The 25,426-nt window shown below is 38.5% G+C and overlaps 2 protein-coding genes across 2 annotated transcripts; one reads left to right on the top strand and one right to left on the bottom strand.

Moving 5' to 3' along the window:
• Window positions 1-7,595: 7,595 nt before the first annotated feature.
• On the bottom strand, window positions 7,596-8,601 carry LOC140244710 (centrosomal protein of 19 kDa-like). Its single transcript, XM_072324326.1, has one exon. It carries the CDS (start codon window positions 8,509-8,511, stop codon window positions 8,008-8,010), a length of 504 nt encoding a protein of 167 aa, XP_072180427.1. The 5' UTR covers window positions 8,512-8,601; the 3' UTR covers window positions 7,596-8,007.
• A 3,717-nt stretch (window positions 8,602-12,318) lies between these two features.
• Window positions 12,319-24,856, top strand: LOC140244808 (uncharacterized). The gene is made up of 5 exons (XM_072324422.1): window positions 12,319-12,382; window positions 20,147-20,301; window positions 21,604-21,876; window positions 24,109-24,399; window positions 24,656-24,856. The coding sequence occupies exons 1-5, from the start codon at window positions 12,319-12,321 to the stop codon at window positions 24,854-24,856; spliced, it is 984 nt and encodes a 327-aa protein (XP_072180523.1).
• Window positions 24,857-25,426: the final 570 nt, after the last annotated feature.

A 25,426-nucleotide genomic window follows, 5' to 3' on the forward strand; every position in this document is an offset into this window, starting at 1 on the left:
GCTACGTAGCTCCATGGTTGTACGTTGATAGACTACAATAAAGCAATGTAGACAGGGATAGTGTGAAAAATGACCCGAAAGTTATGGCTATTCAAACAGTTCTTGATAACAACAGAAATCAATCAACATATTGAATGTTGGACGGTTCCAGTATTTCATACGGCATCCTGACTCTGGGGACAATTCAAAAGTATTTCTTGTTCATGGTCATGTGATAGAGATGTCATGAAATATGGCTAACTTCAACAACAACAACAACAACAACATTTTTTTTCTGTATACCCATTACTTGTTAAAGTAATAAAAAAAGCCTGTACCAAGTGTATGATGTTTTAGCGTGACATCCAAGACAAAGGAAGCAAATCACCTTGTCAGTTAAATCCCCCAAGCTTATTGTTTATAATAGGAAGGCAAACATTTTGTAAACATTCAATATAAATTCTGGCTTCTTATAGTTTTCTGTATGTGCAAGAAGCGTAAAACGAAAACAAACGAACAAACAAAACAAAGCAAACAAAAACAGTCAATGCCTAACACATCACAATCACAAGACTGGTCCAAGCATACAAGGTGCTCACTGGATTCCTGGTAATATATATAAATTACATACTTAACAAATATTAGAGTACACTCTCTATTTAACAAACATATTTATAAATAACTGGTTACAACAAAGTTAAAATTCAGGCCGCAAAATTTTCCACTGTTTGTTTTCTATTCTTTGGTTCGGTTATAACGCAATTTCAATATAACAAAAGAAAATTGCCGGTCCCGAGGACTTTGAATCGTTATAACAGAAGTCCACTGTATCATGTGATATATTTTGTGTTCTTGTCAAGGGTCTTAATTTGAGTCTGTGTCTGTGCTTTAATGGAAATATTCTGTGCCAGTTGCAGGACAGATACCTCTCAAGCTAGGAACTATACAGTATGTCACAAAAAATAATGACAATCGGATTTTTGCATTGAAAACTTCCAATATGATTAAAATGTCTGAATGCTGTTTCAGGGTCTAAACATATAACATCTTACCTATATTTTGTAGAAAACTCCATTCAATTTGGTTAGGTGGTCACGAAGAAATGTGAATCATTGTGAAGCATGTCGTGGATGTGATTCTTCCAAGTTTGGCACTTGGATGCTCTTGGACAGAACTTGGAGGGATGGGATTCCTAACATGCTCTACAAAACCATCTTTTCTCTTTGACCACTGAAGCAAATTTGATGGGGTTTTCTGCAAGACGTGGGTAATAAGTTATACACGTAGGTTTCATACCCTGAAATTGTATTTAGATTGATTCACTTATTGCGGAAGGTCCTGTTGTATTTTTTTTTAATCTGTGGGGGGGGGGGGGGGGGGGGGTGGGGGACATACGGTACAATAATCTTCGAAGTCACAGTAATGAAATTGTGATACTTGTACAAGACCCCCATTAGTCTGGGCTCCGTCCCCTTTTCCTTGGTGCGATAAACCAAAAGAGGGTGCAAATTTTCTGATTGCGATAATTGAGAGACTGCGCGCCCTCGGGTATCGCAGTTCTCGGCGTATCGCAATCCTCGGGTGTCACGCCCTCGTACGGCTTGTTGCGTAAAAAGGCTACGAGTAAAAAGAGTCCAGAAGCTAGACTAGACCCACATGGACAACACCACACACACACGCAAACACACACCCTTTTGTTGTCGAGTCTCACCTTACAGGTAACTGCTTAGAATTTGACCAAACTGTACATGTTTTCTATGTTGTAGCCAAATCTTGGCAAACAGGCTGACATTGCACACACATCGTATGTATACATGATTGTAACAAGTACAGTGGTATATGGTGTATCAACCTAAACTGCTCTTTGACTGCCATTGTATTGGGTCATTTATTGACGCTTGGCTGCAAATTCCTAATCGTTCAACCGTGATTAATGACCATGTCAAATGAAATGCATGCATTTGCAGCAAGAGCATTTACAACATACATTTGTATCTTGTGTGAAGTGTGTTTGCTTGTGTCTATTGACCCCTTCGCGGAGTCTGTATATCTAGCAGTCCTTCACTTATCCATTTGTCCAATCATACACGTACAAACAAACACATCCACACGCACACACACAAACACAAACACACACACACACACATACGTGTCCGTGGTGGAAACCGAGGACCTGTGTGTGAGTAGGACTCTTGTCAACCAAGGACTCGTTCGTATATTACCATCCAAGGACTTATTACATTAATGCTAATCGAGGACCTACAAACATGTACCCCTACATGCAAAAGCATTCAAAAGCAGACCGTTTGGAATGGTCTGTGTACCGAGGACGTCCTTGGTTCTCTGTGTGTCCTCAGTTTAAATGTAAAGTTTGTATGTGTGTCCTGCTTTTACACCATGGGTAAGTGCACACAAACACACGCAAATGCACACACACACAAACACACAGCATACATCGGTCATCGGCCCTCGTGTGCATAACGACAGCTAGACGTAAGACTATCCAACCACTCAAGTCAGCTGAGAAAGAGACAGGACAATCCAATAACTACTGCATCTTTTGCGTTTATATCTATTTCATCAGAAATAAAAAATATCACTTCGAACTATTTGCCTCGGGTACAAAAAAGGAAAGGCTACTGAGTATTTCTTTGTACAAGGTGCCTGGGGAAAAATACTGGATGAGCAACACTGAATACAATCACAACAGGAAATTTTATATCATTGCATCAAACATTTAAGAGTGACATGTGTTCCACTCTAGAACACAATACACTCAGAACAGTAAACTCCAAAAAGCTTCCAGTATGGCATAAGGTGTGTGCAACACAATAAGCAAGGAATTGGTTCCACTGCAAATTTGAATATCATATCAGAATACAAACACAACAAACATGACCAAATATTTCATAATAGCAAAAAAAAAAATGCATAAAAAAAAATGTGATTCCAAAGAGAGCAAATATACCACATTACACATTATTTTGCACTTTACTTAAAATGCACAGCATCTAGTAAGTGTGAATGTCGGTCGTGGACAGTTCAGGTAATCACATTTTTCAATACTAGATCGTGCTGTCGCTTGATTCCACCCCCCCCCCCCCCCCACAACAGAAGTTTAAAAAGAAAAGAATTAGCATTACATTTGTGGCCTTTGTTTGTTTGTTTGTTTGGTTGTTTTTTTTAGACACAATAACCCTTAGTCACCAATTCACTTAGCAATAATAAAATGTATACCATACTTAAAGGAAAAATCGAGATGAATTTCTTATTTCACAGATCATGTAGTACATAAATTGATAATGCCGTAAATAGTTTGTGGAATTTATTGTGGTTTTAGAGCAGATAAACCAATTCTCTGAAGACCCCAAAACATATAACATTTTATATATCACTACAAATTCTGAACCTGTGTACCCAGCATGACCAATTTATAGATGTTCAAAGACCCAAGTCCGTAAAGTATCCAGAAGTCTCCTTTAATTCCAATTTCGAATCATCTGATACATGTATACAGTTCTTTGTTCTCTTTTCTTGAGTTGCCGTGATCTTGACAACAGGGGCATTAACCCCTCTCCTACCGGAGACCTGGTTGCTATGTTTAATCCCCCTTGGAATCATCACTTCTAGGAGGCTATGGATTAACGTCATTGATTTGCCAGTCAGTCAGTCATGTCAGTTACAGTAGAGCTGAAGTGACTGTGAGACATGAAACTATCTTCTACATACAAAGTGTAATTTCAATTTAAGTCCAGTGGACCAGACTGATCAAGTTATCTAATGAACGCTGTTCATACTCAGTCTTTCACTTCACACAACAAGTCACAGATGCTTGTATGGCACATATCTTTACTCGTACAATATCTTGATGAGGTTCAAGAGCTTATAACATTCTCTTCTATAATACATTTACACATTATTGCACTTTTCTTCAACATACATGGCAATGCCTCATTTGTACAAATTATCTTACACTGAAAACATCCCTGCATATGAGTACCATTAAAAGCAGGAACAGTACATTCATACAGGTGCTAAATGAGCACATGTACTCCTCATGAACAAACAATATCTAGGGATTTGGTTCATAGAACACAAAATACATCCGGGTAACATAAATTTCAACACTGAGGAGATTAGCATTTACATCACATTGGGCTACTTGAAGGCTCACTTCCTCAAAAAAGTATTGTACTGTATTGCATGTACAATGTATTGATTACATGCAAACAAAACATGAACTATTCTCTCTTGAATAAATGCGCCTATCTGCAGTACTGTGCTCAAAAGGATAACTGTTTTTACATCCCATGAATCTTCAATCAGATCACAAAACAAGCTGTAGTTTCATAATTTCTCTGAACTAGCAGCAGTGACAAAAATGAGGTACTGCATTTTAGAATCATTCTCTCACCATAAATGCCGCTGCTGCTGCTGATGATGATGATAATAATAAAAATTAGAATAATGATAATAATAAAAATTAAAATAATGATAATAACAATAAGAAGAAGAAGAAGAAGAAGAAGAAGAAGAAGAAGAAGAAGAAGAAGAAGAAGAAGAAGAAGAAGAAGAAGAAAAAGAAGAAGAAGAAAATCGAATAAAAAGTACATTAGTATAATAAATGTTGCACCTGTCACCCAATTAGAATTTTGATGTACAGCCAGTATTACATAAAAACAAACTAGATGCTATCTTTGGCTCTTTGGCAGAGATTGGGAACTACAGGTACAAGGGAAAAGACAATGCCTGAGCAGGCAAATAATAAGCCAGTTTGGAGTTAGCTCATGGGCACATTGGTCCAAAAGACCTTTCTTTTTTCTCAGTCAGTTAGGGGCACTTCACTCATTTTAGAAAAACATAATGCGTACAGGCTACTTTACATAAGCTTTACATAATAATTTATGGAATTCATTGATCATGTTCAAACAAAGAATTAACTGGCGTAGACCAGATGACCAGAATGATCCTTCAATTAACACTTGGGAAAGCATCCATTTCATTATTTTGCATTGAATGTATTAACAATCTAAATAATCTCTGTCTATTGATATTGCCAAATACCACTTTTGCTGTCAGGTGGATGTGCTGGCAAGCAGCATATATAAGGACTACATGAATACTCATTACATCACAGATGCTTATCACAGTAAATTTAAAAACCAACATGCCTGTTGGTAAGAATGACCTTTCTTCTGCTCATGTGCAAAGTGGAACTGCGAACTGGCTTATTGTCCTTAACATACTGTGATATTCCTCAATGTACTAAATGCCAGGAAATGTAATATATGACATGAACATGTTATACAATATACATGTACATGTATCTGCAAACAAAACTTAAAGGGAAGATAAACCCCAAGAACAATGTGGATTGAGTGAAAGCAGCAACATTAGTAGAACACATCAGTGAAAGTTTGAAGAAAATCGGACAATCGATGGAAAAGTTATAAATTTTTAAAGTTTTGGTGTTGGAACCGCTGGATGAGGAGACTACTAGAGGTTATGACGTATGAGTGGACTACAATATCAAGAAAATATAAAGAAAATACTACAAAAATCCATTTTTCATGAAAATTACAAATTCCATCAACTTGATATTGACATATGTTAGGGTAGCAATTATTCCCCCTGCTTTCTGAAAGCGGTTGGTCCACTACTCTTTCATAATTCTAGAAAAGTGAATTTTTGTTGAATATCCTTTATATTTTCTTTGTATTGTTGTCCACTCATACGTCATATCCTCTAGTAGTCTCCTCATCCAGCGGTTCCAACACCAAAACTTTAAAAATTCATTTAAACTTTTGCATCGATTGTCCGATTTTTCTCAAACTTTCACTGATGTGTTCTACTAATGTTGCTGCTTTCACTCAATCCACATTGCTCTTTGGGTTTACCTTCCTTTAAGAATGCTGGGGCTATGTACTGGTTGGAAGTTAACAATGCACATGTACATGTACAATTTCATATCAATTACACAAAATATAACTGACATTCAACAAAAATGTTTGTCCAATGTCAAACCCAGAGGTGCTCACCATCAAATTTCCTCAAACCCTGTAAAAATTCTGGATATTCACCAGAACATTTTTAATAACACTTTGCTCTCAATACAGAGTCATTGTGAAGAGAAACCAGAAGGAGATGCACACCACTTGGCAACAGCTTATGTTAGAAAACAAAGTTCTGTATAAGAAGCATTCTGACAATCCTCATCCTACACAACAATACTTTGTAGAAGCGCAAAGAAATTGCACACATTATTGCTAGATCCGCATGTAATAAAAGTCCAGTATGTCCATAGTTTTAGCATTCCTACATAATCTGCAGCAAGTTCTGTGTACTGTAAAACACCATATATTTGCGGCATGAAATTTTTGCGAATTTGAGCCAATGGCCTTTTTCACAGCATGAAATTTTCACGAGTTCCCTCTAACATTCAATGCATACAGTGTAGATCAAAAACTTTCATGTGCATTTTAATTTCATGAATCTTGACTCTAGTGAAATTTGCGAAAGTAAAATGCACGCGAACATTCCTCGTTTTATAGCACATTTGTTCCCTACATTCTTTTTCAATTTTAGAATAAATGTATATTGGGAATTTATGCAATTTCCTATTCAAAACAGATTTCGGACACATTCATCTGCTCATGACAAGTTGTCACATAAACTTACTTCTTCTTTAATCCACTCATTCGAATCGTCTTTTGGCAGAAGCACTTTATTAGTTTAGATTCAAATGCACCTGACATAAAACATTGTCATTTTGCCAAAGTGGTTTCTCCATATCAATTTCCTGATGATACCATTAAATATAAATGAATGATCTAGTATGTTTGTACTGTTCATAAGTGATAATACGCCCTTGGAATGATTGTATGAAGTACACTATGCCTATTTCGGCTTGTGACATTACTGATACTGATGTTGATCATCAAATGCATATGGCTGTGTCAATCACGTAAAACCTCAACTCATGTGCACTAGATACAGTGCATGTTAATAGAATCATTCTGTTCCACTCAACTTATACCTTGTATCACTATACCTGAATCAATAATCTGCAATACATAGTAAACTCAATTGCAAGGTAACATTTACATGTAAATATACAGCACATAAACAAAAATAGAAAATTAAAGTTTTTTTTTAAATCCCTTTTTGGACATTATATCATATTTTGAAAAAAATATAAAACAGTATAAAATATGGCAAAACCAAAAGAAAGGTATTTTGAGTGTGATCATGCCAACTTTTGAAAGTTTGGCTTTAGAACTAATAATCATTTACCAATACAGCATTTGGGAAAGGATTGGAACTTTGGTTGCATCATCATCAAGAACAAAAAGCACCAGTTTTGGGTGAGTTGAAAGTTCATTTCATTAACAGCTTCTTCATGCAATGAGAGGGTAGGTAAAAACAGTCAAAAAACAGACTGAATTTTAAAGATCTATGCACCTTGTAATCATCTAAAACACATATTTATAATTTGCAAATAATTCTAGCCATCTTGCTTGGTGGCTTGTAAGTTTTCATACTCCCCTGACTGAGTGGTAATGCAAGTTTGGCACTCCATTTGATACATGTATGATGTTTTTAATATTAATTACTCAGTGAAAATATGAATAACACAAGGATACAGTGTCAGGTACTTGGAATGTCCATAAGCAGCAAGATGCTGATTCTCTCTCTCCTTTGCAATTAACAGATGACAGTTGGTCTAGGATTGGTTATCAGACACAGAGCTGCATTCTGTGCAGTATAGGTTTCAAAATATTACCTGCCTTCAAATACGAGAGAGAGTGTGAAGCTTGTTATCTGCATGAAAGAATCAAAGAAAGTCAATAATGATCTGGCATTATTTCAGAATTCACATCACTGCCGACTTTTCACATGTGGCCGAGCACCGCATAAGAATACCTGCACCTTATTGCAATGGAAATACAAATTATGCAAATAATATCAACTCTTTTTGCAATATGTTTTCTTCAGCTGATCAGCTGGTGCCTGCAATACGAGCAAAGTCTAAAACATAGGATCAGAGTCCTCCTCCGAGTCCCATCCACTTGATTCAATCGGAGGACCATCCTTATCAAAATCGACCTCGACTTCATATTGGAAATCTGGGTCTCCGGGCTTCCTTCTGTTCTTTTCGAACGTCTCGTCCATAATGGCCTTCTTTTCCTTCAGCGCCCGGTCGTCCAGCTTGTTGAGGTTCTCGTTGGGGTCAATGCCCATGTCGGCACCGATCTTGTTGAGGGCATCGTCGAGGCGCATCCCGCCCTGCCGCTCCTGGATGACGCGGAGGAGCTTCTCCAGCTGGCGTGGACTGATCTGCTGGATGAGCTCCCGGTGCTTGGGGTTGGAGTTCAGCTCCTCGATGGTGCTCTTGATGTTGGAGTGCTTGTTGAACTTGCGCAGAGGGAGCGAACGCTGCCGCTTCTTGCCAGACTGCTCTTCGATGTAAGTCACAATCAGTGTTGGCGGATCAACCCTGATCCCACACTTCTTTGGCATTAGTGCCATCATTCATAAAAAATCTTGGGTTGCAGGTAACTGATCTAAAAATCTCCAGATAAGCCTTCTGCAGCCAAGTAATCAAAATGAAGACTCTGTCATCTGAAAATAAGCAAGTGAAAAGATTGTTCAACGTTAGCAGTACAATCAAACATTCAGGGGGTTTTCCCAGTGATTATAATGATATACAGAAATTAATATATGTAGGCCTACCAATTTTAAGGAAATCTGGACTTGGTTGAACAGATGTGATCCCTCAGACCTGGCTAAAACTGTGGCTTGGCTTCAGAGTATATCTAGCAAAGTTACAGATGGTAACTTCAGTGCACAAACTAAATGTTATTGCAAACAGAGCTCTCTGAAGCAGCACCTCTTTTCTTTTTTTAAAGTTGATTTACAACATGATTTGAAATGAAATGTAGATTTAGTTCTGCAAGTATATACTATAACCTTCTGAAGTACTTGCTTTCTGGTAGGACTTTCTTTTTCCTTTCTTTGTGAGAATCATCTGTGCATAAAACTCCAAGATGACAAACCATTTCCCACTTTTTTTTAAAGTTTTTCGCAGTAAAAAGCCAGACAACAGTTGCATACAGTATTTGCAGACATGATCAAGAAATGGTCTCCACCCTGACCTGAACTGTGATATCTTTATAGACAATCATTATTGACATGTAAAACTCAAGTTGAAATTCAAAGACGCTGTCTTGTCTCTGAAGAAAAAAAAAAAAAAAAATTAAGTGTCCCCCAGTAGCATCCAGGATGCTATAGATCCATTGGCTTGGTCTTTACTTGCACATAGCAAATTTTTATAGAGTTTGTATATAATTGATTACACATTTTGTATTTGCCATTTGTAAATGACACCTTCCAGAAGGCTGCCCTACCAATTATCAGAAGGTTGCAGCCTCCCGTAGGGTCCAAAATGCTGTAAGCCTGGCAGCCTGATTTTTATTTGCACGCACATGACATTTTATTGTAAATAGTTACATCTGCATAATAGCACTTCAAGCACCATCGGCCAACGTCGTCATCGCACAGCCCATCCCAGTTTAGCTTCGACGAGCTGCTACAGGGATTATCATTTCAAGATTCAAGATTCAAAATACCAGTGTACACTCTGTCCGTTGCCGTTGGGTTGGCCTTTGATGTCACCATGTATGCTGTGTACCATCCCCGTATAGCTTCCTACAAAAACTGCAACAGGTCAAGTACAACGTATGATTTTCAAAGAGCGGCGTTGGGCTGTCTCGCATATCTAACACTGTAACAGTTAGACTTAACAGCGGATACCTGCATGTCGCATGTCATGTCATGACACATGTGCAATGTTATTTGCGCAGATTTTCTCCTGACACGATATTGAATATGTGGGGCATGTGATACGCAAGAAAAGAAAAAAAAAAAAACGCCACTGCACAAGACCTATATACGAGTCATTTTACAAGGGTTTAACCGATCATACAAGTATACGATACATTGATATCATAAGAGGTATCCCACCTACCTGGAAATATTTGCAGACACGATGTAGGGGCCTTCGTTGACGAATTTGCTCTGTCTTTATAGTGATTAAAAGATCAGATTCCATCTATTATTGTTCATTCAAATCGAGTGGGAGACTATGGTACGCCAAGTGATAAACCAACTGCATATTATTGTGCGTGGTCAATAATTGAGGGGAAATGGTCAAGCGAGACAGAGCGCCATCTGTTGTCATGAATGAAATACTTCACATGCATAATGTTGACTTGAATGATTATGTTGATTCATGTCACCCTAAACGTCACCATTTAAATAATTATATGGCCAAATGATTATCTAAATACATGCCACATATCTTAAAACAATGTTTTCTAATACATTTTCTTCAGAGTACTCAGAGAACTTCTATCACATAAATCTTCCAAACCTTTTGCCGGTGAATGACATCATCTGTCAATCATTGTTAAAGTTCTAATATGAATACATGCAATAAAAGACATTAGAAAGCACTTTCCCCGAACCTTAGCGTAATTTGCATGTTTTTATTTTACTCATACGATTAGTAAAAACATTGTAGGGAAACTATGTACCGGTAACATTACTTGCAAGAAAGATACATGTTATTACAACACAATAGCTTTTATTAATAGGTAACTGTATAGTTGTTAATCACTAGAATGTTTCATGGACATTTAGAAACTCACACATAATATGGATATACAGTATAGTGCATGTCATATTCGAGTGATTATTATGGGCGTATGTGTGTCCGTGCGTGTGTATGCGCGTATATTTAATCTATTATCACACGTATTTTCACGCTGCACATCATAATGTGCCGTCGAGTTCACCTATTTTTTATGGATCTTGAAAACTCTCTCACTCCGTAATCGCTAGTCTTCTGGTGGCATTTCATGAAGCACTTTGTCTGACAAAGTTGTCGGACAAATTTGCTCTCAGCCAATCAGATGCAAGGATTTCAGTAGCTTGTAACAGTTTGTCAGAAAAATATCCGACCAAAATGCTTCATGAAAATGCCCCCCCCCCCCCCCCCGGTCTAGTCATTTCAAATTTATTTTCATGATTTGGTTTTCAAATCAGGTAGATTATATGGAATGCTCAGTACAGCTAAACATTTAACAAGTCGAATTACGAAAAGTTCCTAAATACACTTTTTAAAGTATTTTTGCAAACATTAGATATATATATATATATATATATATATATATATATATATATATATATATATGTTTTGAACAAGACAGGTAAAGGATATAATATCATTACGTGTCATGATAGCGGCATCCCAAGCACACTGTGTCAAAGTAACCAATGCCATTACTGCACTTCGCCTCGTTCCTTCGACTAACGTTCAAACACTCAAAGAACAGATCGAGACGAACTCGCGCATAAGTGTTTTATGATGAATATATTTAGAAATATTGGAGAATTACTCACACACCGTGTGGATATAAATGAATTAAGAAGACAATTCAGTTCGGGTTGAGGTAGAACAAAATAATTGATCGAGGGTAATAAGATTTCTACGAGCGGGTCTGAAGTCAAAATAGAATATCTTGAAGTCATCGCTATTTTCAGTCGGAAAAAGACATCTACAAGAAGACCTGAATTAGGAATCAACAAACTGAACTATTAATAGCAAAAGAAGGGTATTATCTGGCCGGTGCAACATGTCGTTTTTTGCAGTATTTGCAGACTAGCATGAACACTCGAATGAAGTGAGAATAATAGGTTATCAAAGCAACGCCTGTACCGCCGAGTCTACACACTCAACTCGGAAAGGGGATACTCCCCAACGGCGTTGCCCCTTTCCCTCAACACAGGAAAAGTGCCATTTCGCTTCTTACAACACTTGCGGATGCGTGGCGACAAGCCTACAAGATAAAGTTTCTGATTGACGCATACAACCCAGTGTTGATGGTGGTTCGCATGTGTTATAAGAAGTCCTTGTAAACCCCGCGTCTCACACTGATTTTCAGCGCAAGATGGTCGAGAAAAGAATTTTCTGCGTGCGGAGCGCACGATGACCCGCTCCTCTGAAGATGCACTGTCCAGAAATCCCGAGTTGTCAAAGCCCTCTTGAACTCTTCCCGCAACTACAAGTAATTAAGCTGCTTGCGACAAGCAAATGTCAGAGATCTGGCTGCTCTCCGGCTGTGGAAGTAAGTGGCTTGCCCCAAATGTGACGTCAATGACATGTATTCCGCCCTTTGCACGAACTTCTGCCCCACAACCGACTGCGACAGAGAGAGAGGGGGTAGCGAGGCAAGGCCCCCTGCCATCGGCTGAATCACCACCGCTCGCAGTCCAAAAATGGATCCGAAATCTGGGAAGTACGCAGCAGCAGCGTTAATCTGGACAGGAATCATGTTATCCGGTAAGTGAGCCCTCCAGAGAAGCACACTGTCACGATCAAGAAATACTGAAAAAAAAATAACGCACTCAGAAAAATAATTTTGAAACCCTTCCCCCTGACACACAGGGAGAGGTTCCTTCAAAACATGTTCGCTGCTTCGTATCATAATGTTGCTATTAGTTACAATGTCGTATTTTATTGACCTTTTCCGCGCGAAGTTTTTGCGGACTGGAAGTTCGCGCTTAATTACTTTGTGGATTTTTCAGTAAGGTATAGGTGATAAGCATAGGGGCCATGGCTGAGCTGAGGGTAGTCAATCTTGCAGACACGACAGCACACCGCGGTGATGGGGGCAAGTAGATTATCACGGTCGGCCATGGGAGCTTGTCGTAGTAATCACTCTTTTCCTCTCGCTTATCGGCAGCTCAAGACGATTTCGAACTCATTTCACACAGCTGACATTGGGCTGTGCATTGCATCCAGAAGACACCACCTAGCATTGATTGAGAAAGACTCGGGTGTTGTCTATACACACAGTATAAATACATGGCCATATTTATTCACTACGTCTTACCGTGTCATATGCAAGCATATGTGTTGAATCTGAAGAAATTGTCAGCATGATTATAATAGGCCTCATTACTCCCTTTTCGTTGACGACATTTTGTGAATTAAAAAGTATCAAGGGCCTTATTTTAAAAATAATAATAGATTGTTCTATCATCGGTGCAGTTTCCTTAGTAATATTTTGTTAACAATTTATCATACTTGATTTCTCATGGCTGGTACAGAGATATTAAATGTTGACATCGCGGTAGAACTGATAACTCACTATCATGAATCATCGCCAGCGTGACTTGTAAGAGAAGGAAAACGTGGGTATATTGCTGCTTGCTTGATTTTTATTTTTCACTCAGTATTATTCTGCAGTATAGATACTGCACAATCGTCGAGTTCGCTGTTACTGTGTTAGGTGGATTCAATCACGTTTAGCTATCTTTTTTTTTCACTTGACTTGTTCCATATTAAACAAGACATTTTGTCTCATATGATAGGATTTATGGTTGTATTACACTTTTGGGACGTATATTTTCCATGTTTAATATTTAAATCATCATCAGTGCTATGTGTACTTATTATCATGATTTTAGTGTTAACAAAAGGCAGTCTGTGAGCAATATGAAAAACAATTAAATTAGGCAATAAAGATAAGGTAGGATATTTATCCTTGTTAACTCAAAAGAAAAGCTCGATGTCAGATCATAATGTGGGCTGTTTTGTGAATTTGCATTTTCTGTGACAGTGTTCCTTTATGATTGTAGTGAGTTGTTGCAACTTGGTAACTGCCGGTAAGCTCATTTATTGATGATCACAAACATTTTAACATAGATACGTGAAACTTCAAAACTGTGGATGTCTCCAAAGGGTCTCAATATTATGTAATACTTGACTATGTGGCATTTCATAAACGAATCTGTCGGATGCTGTTATGGTAAGTGGGTCAATTGGGAATTCTTTATCCTGTCATTAGTAATTAGCGCAAGGTTAGAACGTGGGAGCATAACACGGCCGTATAACAAATTCGCGTTCTCCCATCATACTGCTATATACAGTATTAGGATGCGGAAGATTACGTGTATAATATACAGTCGAACCCGTCTATAGCGGCCACATAAAGGGAGACGAAAAAGTGACCGTTGTAGACAAGGCCTTTAGCATGGCTTTTCTCTCTTTTTATGTATAGATGAGAGTTGTTTTCGTGACAGCATACGGCACGTATACGTGACAGATAAGGCAGGTTTCACTCTATATAATTATGTAGGCTTATATATATCTGGGTACAAACCTAAACACACCAAAACATTAAGGGAAAAAAAGACCGGTGCACTCTTTTGTTGTTGTTTTCATTCCCCCATGGCGTGGTGACCCATAATTTCCCTCTGAAATCGACTCGCAATATCACGTGAATGGTAGATAGCACGACGTCTACACGACACAACGTTAGTAATCATCGCGGTATACGCTTAGATCAAAGCAAAATATCCATACCATTGTGGCCAATTTATTCTTTAATGAAATATAATATAGTTTCTGTATTTTGGCAGTCTCTGTCTCCTCTTCTATGGAATTTATCATGTTGAAACTTTGTACATTTTATGTACTATACTCAAGACCTAATACACATTGTAACTTACCTTATATTATTCTTCAATTCAATTCAATTCAATTCAATTCATTTATTTCATTCTCATTTTCTTTCCAACAAAACATAACACGAGGTAAATCAGAAAATCCATCATAAGCATGTATACAGTACAAAGTGCGAAGGATTAACGATATCCAACAAACTAATAGAGATGAATCATGTATACATACGGGAAAATACAAAGTTATATTTTGAGGAGAAAAAAAAAAGAGAACTGAGAGGTCCACTAAAAAGCAGTGCTTGTAGATTGTGGACCACTCAAGAATTTCTTCCAAAAATACACATACAATTACAAATACATTACACATAAATTATGCACAACAACATGGCATAACTAAACTAAGGAGATACAATCGAACGGAATGGGACAAAAACAGAATTAGTGGAAGAAAGGGAAAGGAAGAAAGAGAGAGAGAGAGAGAGAGAGAGAAATGAGAGAGAAGGGGGAGGGAGAGGGAGGGAGAGGAAAGATAGAGAATGCCTACACGCTGAACAAGAGAAACGGAAGAGAGAATTGATGAGGTGCTTCGAACAGCTGGTGACTGCACGCAGCTGTGTAGAAATTATGCAAATAACATGCCGTATTTCATTGCCTAGTAATGCCGTTTTTCACTGCGTAATAATGAATTAAATAACCGATGATGACCCTCATGTTTGCTGTAACCTGTATAGGTAATGAAAATAAATATCTTAGCTAGAATTTAACAAAAAAGATTTCAAATTACGCTTAAAAATGTATAACGATGAAGAATTTTTTATTTCAGGACCTAATGAATTCCAAAATTTAGGGCCGATGTATATAAATGTGTTCTGAGCTAATTCTTTCTTATCATAGCTGATTGATACAACGTACCCCGATCAAAAATAGAAAACAAACAAGATTTCGTTCAAGGTGGATGAAATATTGTGAGTTATTTTAGAACTCATCTGAACAGCTATATCATTTAATCAGTTTCAAGGCAGCGGAAAAAAAATGTTCGCAGAAAACAACAACAAATTAACAATAGCTTTTAAGTAATTCTTTCCTATACAATTACTCTTCTTCCGCGATGTATACTAAAGAGGGAAATTAAAAAAAAAAAGAATAGGGCCTTATACCAGATCTTGTCCACGATACCCCCTTTGTACTCATTGAATGACTCAATATATTATTCTGGTTACTCACGTCATTAATCTTGCTTCTTAAAACAATTGATGTCTATTTCCAAAACAGCATCCTTGGAATCTTTCCGTAAATATGCGTCAATCGTTATCAGTGAAAGTTTTATGGGTCGAATGTTACCTTTTTATGTGTGTGAGTCTGATGCCAAAAATGTACAGAAATATATATATATATATATATATATATATATATATATATATATATGTGTGTGTGTGTGTGTGTGTGTGTGTGTGTGTGTATGTGTGTGTGTGTGTGTGTGTGTGTGTGTGTGTGTGTGTGTGTATCACGCAGTATTCGTGAACTAAAAACGAAATCATGGTACTGGGTGCCAGCATTGAGATAATGTTTGGAATTATAAAGTGAATAATGTATACTCGCTGCAGCTATCGCGAGAAAGAAAGCTTGGCCCAAATAGACCATTATGTCAGTTGTGCGCACAAGTTAAACGCAGCGTTGAAATCTTCCACCGAAATGTCACTTTTATTGCAACTGATTGACTAATTGACCTACATCGACGTAAATGTCACTTTCCATGAATATTATGAGATTGTAGGCCCACCCAAGCACTGCTGATGTTTTGCCAACGTAACAGATTGGCAGATTTGCAAACAATTAAGATTAATATTGCATAAACGCAACTAACGTAATAGTCACGGTAAGTTTCAGCGTCATCATTTTTGTTTTTCAATCGGGAAAACTGATCTGCTGAAAATTCTATCGAATCACAAAGATATTGGAAGATGATTTTTATAGTATTGTCTCCTGTGAAATGAGAGTTGATTGGAGAATGACCCTCAGAGATTGCTGGTCTTCTGTCAAAGTTTATTTATCCCCTATCGATTTCGACTCTTCTCCGGACTTTCCCCTGCAAATCAAAACAGTGACAGGAAGATTATATAAATACTTGCGTTGTATTAATAAGGATGATAATCATGGTCATCCGACTCATCCAGGTATCATCTATTGTGTTGCCACTGACCTGCGAGAGGGTCCTGCCATTATCATTATAACGTTGTCATCAGGTATTACCTATTTATACACCCAAGATTTGATTTGATTTGATTTGATTTGATTTATATCCGCATTCGATCAGATACTAATTGAACACAAATTTCAAAAGCACAAAGACAAAGAATAGCAAGTGCAGTGAAATAAATCGATAACAGTACACAAATAGATACACGTAAGTGATTGCATTGAGCAGTATACATACACAGAAACATAAAATAAAACATACAATATTTTTTCAGTAAATAATACAGAGATGATATGAACCCAGGAGACCGCCATCGTAAGCGATTAAGCTTGAAATGGATGGGGCCATGGTATATAGGTATGAATAGAGAGGGATGATGTGGGTAAAAACATCTTGTCCAATCTTGATTCGAACTCGGCATCTCGGAATTGAAAGTCGAGAGTCTTATCCACTATGGCACAGTATCCCATGCACTTTCTCCCACATGACCATTCCAATGAAGGGATAATTTTCCATTGTGTAGTGTTTTGCAATATCATTATTATTATTATTATTATTATTATGAGGGGTTTTGAGAAACAATTTGAGATGCATACTTTCAACAATAAATGTCCCATGACCTTGTTGTACAGCCGACGGCAATGATACAACTTGCATAAGCTGCAATATATAGCATTTTGCTGCGCTGTCCTTTCAAGCGCCAGCGGATCTAAACAAAACAAAACAAAACAAAAAAAAACAAAACATAACAAAACAAAATAAAAAACAAAATAAAAAACAACAGCAGTTACAACAAAATCCAGACACAAAACAGCCAAACTATGATAAGCTTGTTTTTTCTGAGAACACATTTTGCTTGATGATTAGTCTGCACTGTCATTGTCCATTGTATATATTCACAATCTGATTTGTGAAAGGACATCGGTATTTTGAGTCGGGCCACTATACATTCACTCACATATTATATTCTGTATACAATGTGCTGTCGATTGTGCTAAAATTGTATATTGCGCATTGTTTTGTTCTAGTTTCTCGCCATTCTAATGCCTTATAACCAAAGCCAGACAATATTTCACATTCCTATGGTTCTTATAAATGCATGGAATTTGATTCTTATTGTGAATCGGAGAATTCAAATTGTTTGGGTTCTTTACAACATTTCTTCCGCCGTGTTCCCCTTTGTTGCAATTAATTTGCTTTCAAAGATTAAATACTATTTCACTGTGGACTTGACATGCCTGTATACATGCTTTAGATTCGATCTGAAGCGCCTTTCAACGCTTTGTAAATAATGTATACAGACAAGAAACGACAATGATTACAACAACAGCAACAAAAACAAGACTCCCTGTCTTTTTTGTCCTTAAACGCAAATTTATTTCGATATTGTTGCGTGAAATATATAACATTAACGTCAATGACAGTTCATCTTTCATGTATGTACATTATATTCCTAACGTATACATGTATCTGTAAACATGTATGTATATATGCATAATAGAATGTAAATGTATTTTTATAATGTAAATACAATTCTTAATATCAAATTTAAAGCAGATTTATGCATTCTTTTCACAGATAAGTAGATGTGGGCCTACTCCTGATGGCATCCCCCACAAAAGTGATAAACGAGTCATTGAATCATGTATGTCAGTATATTTGACAGTAAATTCAGTTTTATTCATGAACACACAACTGTGAACACAAGCCATTAAAGGGATCGTATAGTTTTGGTTGAGACCTAATTTCAGGTTTCTAACTTTTCCTGGTGAGATAATGAGAAACCTCTTGTGAAATATGAAAGAGCATGCAATTCTATGAGGAATTCAACGTTTGTTTGATGAAAATTGGTTTTGAAATGGCTGAGGTATCCAAAACAGAGCGATGCTAATAAGTGTGGGACCCACACTTTATTATGATCGTTTTGTTTTACTTTGTTTTCGGATGTTTCAGTCATTCCAAACCCGATTTTCATCAAATAAACTTTGAATTCCTCTTAAAGTGGTATGCTCTGTACTATTTTCTAAGTGTTTTCTTGGTACTCGCAAAAAGTTAAAAGCCCAATTCTAATCTCCACCAATACTGTACCATCCCTTTAATCTACTCAATTTAAAAGAAGAAGATCACACGCAAAGCAGCAGTCGCGCTTTATCTTTCAATGGGTCTCAACGTGAAGGCATATAGACAACTCTTATAGTTTACTGTATCTTCTTCACTCTGTGTATAATGTGCCTGCATGCACGAATGGTGCACTACTTATGGACAACGCGCGAGGGGACTTCTAAGTTTAGTGAGACAGGTGTCCGAACATTGTGAGTCACAAACTTGTGCTTGGTTACGTTCGTCAACCTTGCCCGTAATTCGGAAGGAGGTGTATTGTCGTCTTGCTACATTTTAAAGGGATCGTAAAGTTTTGGTTGAGGTCTAACTTTAGGTTTCTAACATTCTTTGGTGAGATAACAAGAAACCTCTTATGAAATATGAAAGAGCAAGTGATTCAAAAAGGAATTCACCGTTTATTTGATGAAAACTGGTTTGGAAATGGCTGAGATATGAAAACAGAGCGATCCTGATAAAAGGTGGTACCCACTTTTTATTACGGTCTCTTTGTTTTATTTTGTTTTTGGATGTCTCAGTCATTCCAAAACCGATTTTCATCAATTCCTTTTAGAATGATATGCTCTGCATTATTTTAAGAGTGATTTCTTGGTATCTAGCAAAAAGTTAAAAGCCCAATCCTCATCACCACCTTATACCATCCCTTTAAATGGGGAAAATCTGCTGTAGTCTCGCTTCCAAACTTTATGCTGCGAAAGCTGATGCTACAAGTACTTCTACTACATGTATCGTATTTAACTACATGGAAATCGTCTCGTAACAAGTTGCGCAATTCTTGGACACTGTTTCCCGGCGAAACTGCCTAAAAATAGAAATTATTGCCATGTTCTGACTTCCTGGTATGCAACATAAATTAACCAGAAATGAGTCATATTATGCGCCCATATGTCTCACCTTTGACTTTATCTTATCTCCTAGTATATGTATGCCTGTAATTATCTTGCCATTGACTGGCATCATACCTATGCTGCATATCTTTTATACTCGATGGCGTAGCACTAAGGAACGCTATCCAGTTCTGATAGTTATGATTTTCTTTTTGTAGAGGATGAAGTTATTATTATTTTTTTTATCATTGTCATTATCATTATTATTATTATATCATTTTTGTTATTATGATTTTTATTATTATCATTGTATTACTATTATTATCATCATTATCATTATTACTATTGTCGTTGTCTAGCCCACATGTATCATTAGCAGTAGTATCCTTATAATCATCGTCATTCAGTTGTTGTTGTTATGGCTTTTATCACTATTGCTATTATCATCATTATTTTCGGCATATCTTCCTACCACCTCTTTCTTGATATACCCCAGGTGTCTTGCACATGTCAGTTGCCACTCAGTGCTTCAAGTGCGAGTTTTGGCCAAGCAATAGCACCGACCTGTCGTGTTTACACCCGGGAGAGACGTCATCCTCTTCGGCATGGTCTGATGGCATGGAGATCGTGGAGTGTGAACACGCCTGCTTTGTAAGTTGAAGACCACGCGGAAATTCCGCTCTTTATGTATAATAGTACATATATCAATAATGTTATTTGTATTATTATGTTAAGGGATTCACCCTACAAGCACTGCTTCTTTGGTATTCCTCGCTATTTCCAGCATTTTTTGTATACTCAAAATGTTTTATCAATACAAACTTTTGAATTTCGTTTACAGCACTCTTCAATGTTACTTATTTTATAAAAAAAAAAATCATATTTATGCTTTTGTTAGTGATGAAAAATGAATGAATGAATGAAAATAGTGAACACAGAATGATCACCTTTTAGAGCTCTCTGTTAACTTGCCTTCAAACTTATTTACCATTAGAAAAGTATGGGGTATAGAGTGGTCATCACGATTAGATAAAAAGTATAGCGTTTTCTTCACTTTAAACTGTCGGGTTGGTCTAATGCTCTTGACTTGTGTGAAAGCAAGGTTTCACTGGTACTGGTACTTGCTCTATAGCAAGAAACAGATGCTCGACAGTTGGTATAAAAGGCGAATGCTGACAGGTTGTTGATAGTCATAGTAGTTTATCGAAAGTGACATCGCAAGAGGAAGAAAAAGTGTTTCGTTTCGGAAATGCAGTTGTCAGTCTTATCAATTTCTCTCTGTTGTTCTTTGTTATCCTTCCCCCTTCCCCTAATAACTTTTCTTCTCATTTCGCTCCCATTTTCGTCCTCTCCTTCCATATGCCCTCCACGTTGTTCTTCCTCCGTTCCGATTCCCTTACCCCATTCTCCTGCTACCCCATTCTTCCTGTAACCCATTCTCCCCCTACCCCATTCTCCCGCTACCCCACTCTCCCCTACCCCATTCTCCCGCTACCCCACTCTCCCCTACCCATTCTCCCCTACCCCATTCTCCCCTACCCATTCTCCCCCTATCCCACTTTCTCCCTACCCCATTCTCCCCATCCCCATTAACCGTACCCCATTCTTCACCTTACCCATTCCCTCACCCCACCCTCCCCTAACCCATTCTCCCCTACCTCATTTTCTCCCTACCCCATTCTCTCCTACACATTCCACCCCTATCCCATTCTCCTCATCACCATTCTTTCCGACCCCGTTCTCCCCCTACCCCATTCTCCCCACCCATTCCACCCCATACCCCATTCTCCTCATCCCCTTTCTCCCCTACCCCATTCTACCTCTACCTCATTCTCCCCCTACTCCATTCTCTCCTACCCATTCCACCCCTACCCCTTTCTCCCCTACCCCATTCTCTCCTCCTACCTCATTCTCCTCTTATACCTTATTCTCGTCAAACAAAACCAAACAAAGGTTTCAAACTACTCTTCCGGGACTGTCGAGTCCACCAAGATCAGCCGGGGCTGCTACAAGGACGAGTTCTGCCCCGACATGTGCGTCATCGATCCCGTGGTCGGATGGGAGGCCTGCATGCACTGCTGCGACGACGATCTCTGCAACGACGTCGATCCCGAGGAGACCTTTGAGGACAGCACGTGGTGCTACGACTGCGGCAGCTACGACAGCGACTGCGTCGACCCGTCGCCGGAGAAGACCGTCCGGACGACGTGTGACACGAGGTGCGAGGTCAGTTGGTCACTCGTTGTCGGTCCTGGTGTCCTCATCAATGCATCCATTGATGGAGGAAATGAACCCAGAGAAGATCACGAAATGTAGCCATGGTTTATCAAAAATCATGAACAGCAGCTGAATTCCTCATAATCATGATAATTGGCAAAAACGAACAGACAGATACTACCAATAAACGTGAAAGACACAATCATACAGCAACAATAATCAATGAAAGTGTCGATTCTAGGTCGACAGTTTAGTGGCTCCTTGAGCACAATCTAAGAAATTCAGCACCTTTTAGGAGATTTGCGATTTTTTTTTGACACTGTCGACATGCATGTCACGGTCGGCAATTTTGATTATAACAAACATTCAGTGAATACCAAATGATTTCTCGGTTACGTGATTTGAACAGTTCGTTCCCCCTTCCCATTAATACCTATAGGTTTGAAGGGTTACAGCTCTTCATTCCAAAGGTTCGTTATTCCGAAGGCTCTTTATTCCTAAGATTCGTTATTCCGAAGGTTCATTGTTCCGAATTTCATTTTCGGATTAACCAATCTTCGGAGTAACGAACCTTCGGAATAACGCCACAAATTTTCGGATTAACGAACCCTTTTTCATTTTCGGATTAATGAACCTCTAGGTATAGGAAATTTGCGTATTTCGGATTAATGACCCTTCGGAATAACAAACCTTCGTAATAGCGAACCTTCGGAATAACGAACAGCACCCGGTTTGAAGAGGGGTTTTCTTTTTCATATCTATAAACTAAGATAGGTGAGTTTGTGAGTACATAAAGTACATGTCTTCAACGTGACACAGGAGTTACTTTCCCTGTATTTAAGGGAGAAAAGGTCATTTCCTGTCACTGCATGGTGTTTGCGGAAATGACGTTATTGTCACCTGACCAAGACGTTTATTATGAGGTGCACATGATGAATGGGACCATGTTTGCTGACGTTTTCTCAAACTGTTGTGATCTTGTTCGATACTTGTGCCGTGTAACTCAGACTGTTACTTAAGACTCATCGCTTTTTGTTGTAAATATCTTGTCTCCAATGTGACTCACCTTTACTAAACTAACAGACTGAAGTCTGTGTTCATTAGGTTTGATGGGTTAGTGCCTCATGTCATACAGATAATGATCTATGAAGTACATGGGGTTTAACAAAACATTATAATACAAGAATGTTGCTGAACATAGTTACTTTCCGTGTATAGATGGATTACTCGTCAGTCAATTACGTCCTATACGTCTGACTGATGACTGTCGTAGGCAGTTGTGTTGTGCGCCCTATCTATGAAAAAAATATACCCATGGAGGTATTATACCTTCTTGATGTACCTTACGGCGCACTAGGGTCTTTGCAAACAGTGCGTTTAGTGTTTCGCAACGATCAAGTCTTATTTAGAGAAACCATTACCACCCTAGATTCACTGCTATCAGAAGAAAAAGAAGCTATGACAAGGTACCAACAAGACTATGGACTTGATGGCCCGAATTCACGAATGTGGTACAAATGAAACCATGGTTTAAACCATGGACAAAAACCATGGAGCGCCAAGTGTCGCACGGAATATTTCGTTACGAAATTGGTCATTTCGTCGACAAAATGACCGTTTCGTTAACGAAATGTTCATTTAGTTACAAAATGTTGTCATTTCGTTACAAAATAATCATTTCATCGACGAAATGACTGACTTCGTAACGAAATATTCCATGGGACACTTGGCGCTCAATGGTTTTTGTCCATGGTTTAAACCATAGTTTCATTTGTACCACCTTCGTGAATTCGGGCCCTCGCGTTTGTCATTTCTTTAAGTTCGTGTGTGTTTAGATTTGAAAGACTTGTGACCAAGCGTGTGAGTAAATTTAAACATGCTTACCGGACGTGTTGATAAAGATTGTGAGGTTTTTGTGCGCGCGCGCGCGCGTGTGTGTGTGTGTGTGTGTGTGTGTGCAAGCGCTTTCGCTTACGCTTTGAATTTAGAAAAAGTCGTTGTCTTCTAAGAAAGGGGAAGTGATTATCTAGCCAAAAACGAAAACAACAAAACTGAACAAAACAAAAGAAAAGAAAACAGAACATTCTGAACTGAAGACATATTGTGGGTGCTGGGCACCTTTGAATGTTCCAAAGGTACATGACTCCGTCCCCAAGCGCTATTCATCATCATCATCATCATCATCATCATCATCACCATCACCATCATCTATAGTTTTGATTTTTCTGTGTTCCGTCGCAGATGAATGTCTACATTTCTGAGCAGACGACAGTCATGAGAGGGTGCGCCCTCAGCGAGGAAGACTGCAACGACTGTGACGACAAGGAGGACTGCACGTTCTGCTGTGAAGGATCGTACTGCAACGACGCTCCGCCCGATGTCATTGCGCGCCAGTCCAATCTGACGCAGGACTGCTACTCGTGCTACTACAGCCCCAATGCCTTTGAGGTGGCCGACAGTGGAGCGTGCGGCACGGATTTCGACCCCAACGGCGTAGGGGTTGAGCTCGTCCAGTGCTCGGGGATGTGTAAGGTACATTAAATTTTCAGACCACCTGTTGAATTTAGAAGATAAGCTTTTCTCCCCTCCTCCTCCTCCTCTTCTACTTCTTCTTCGTCGTCGTCTTGGTCGATCTTTGTCTTCTTTTCGTTTTTGTTCTTGTCATTGTTCTTTTTCTCCTCCTTATTCTTTTTTATTTAACCCTCTTTTTCATTGTCGTTGTCATATTCATTATCATCATCTATTCTGTTTTTTCTTCCTGAATTATATTTCCTCATCCCATGTATAGAAAGTGGTGTCGGGTTCGTCGATAGAGAGGTCGTGTGTGCATAACTTCAAGGATTGCGATCCAGGCTGTCGGATGTTCGGGTCCTGCACATACTGCTGCGAAGGAAACTTGTGCAACCGGGCAGGTCGGTCCACAGCGCCGAGTGCACTTCTAGCAACCCTGGCTCTAGCTCTGTCATTAACTGCACTGAATCTAGTATAGCAGAGAATCACTCGCCGAAGAAATCCGCCGTGGCGTTGTGGTATTGACTGTGATGAATGACTGTTCATGCTCATGAAATTTCAATGCCGTCTTAAGAGTGATGGACAACGTCTTATTGTGATGTCACGGAACGAAACAAAGAGAATTTCAGACGTCACGTCATCATCCTATGGATTAGTTCAAAATGACGTCACAGCAAAAGCCCTGCGATTTGTGTTTTCTCCTTCGTACATTGCATCAATAATGGCAATATACTCCCAACGTTGCAATATAGGCTTTCACGCAGTATTACACAAAGAGACGACGTTTGCAATGGCACATTGTGCCGCTTCCTTTAAAGATGTTATCGTCATGAAAATCCAGTTCTTTAAGTTTCAGACGTCGAAGGACATCTACTTCCACTGACTTCTTTGTAATGAGTTTTGATTTGATAAACTGACAGTTTTTGCTTCGTTCAACACTCATTATGATATGACATCGGCATGACATGGGTCATGTGTGGAAACTTTGTACTCGTGGATGACGTGGATGACGAGGATGATGATGACGAGCATTAAAAAAAAAACCAAC

Source organism: Diadema setosum, chromosome 21 (assembly GCF_964275005.1).
Source record: "Diadema setosum chromosome 21, eeDiaSeto1, whole genome shotgun sequence".
In the NCBI taxonomy this organism is placed as follows: domain Eukaryota; kingdom Metazoa; phylum Echinodermata; class Echinoidea; order Diadematoida; family Diadematidae; genus Diadema; species Diadema setosum.

What these genes read in the sequence shown, in the direction of transcription:
- LOC140244710 (XM_072324326.1), bottom strand. Translation starts at nt 8,511, where the DNA reads ATGATGGCACTAATGCCAAAGAAGTGTGGGATCAGGGTTGATCCGCCA.
- LOC140244808 (XM_072324422.1), top strand. Translation starts at nt 12,319, where the DNA reads ATGGATCCGAAATCTGGGAAGTACGCAGCAGCAGCGTTAATCTGGACA. An exon ending in GACAGGAATCATGTTATCCG is followed by an intron (nt 12,383 to 20,146) that starts GTAAGTGAGCCC and finishes GATATACCCCAG; the next exon opens with GTGTCTTGCACATGTCAGTT. An exon ending in AGTGCTCGGGGATGTGTAAG is followed by an intron (nt 24,400 to 24,655) that starts GTACATTAAATT and finishes TCCCATGTATAG; the next exon opens with AAAGTGGTGTCGGGTTCGTC.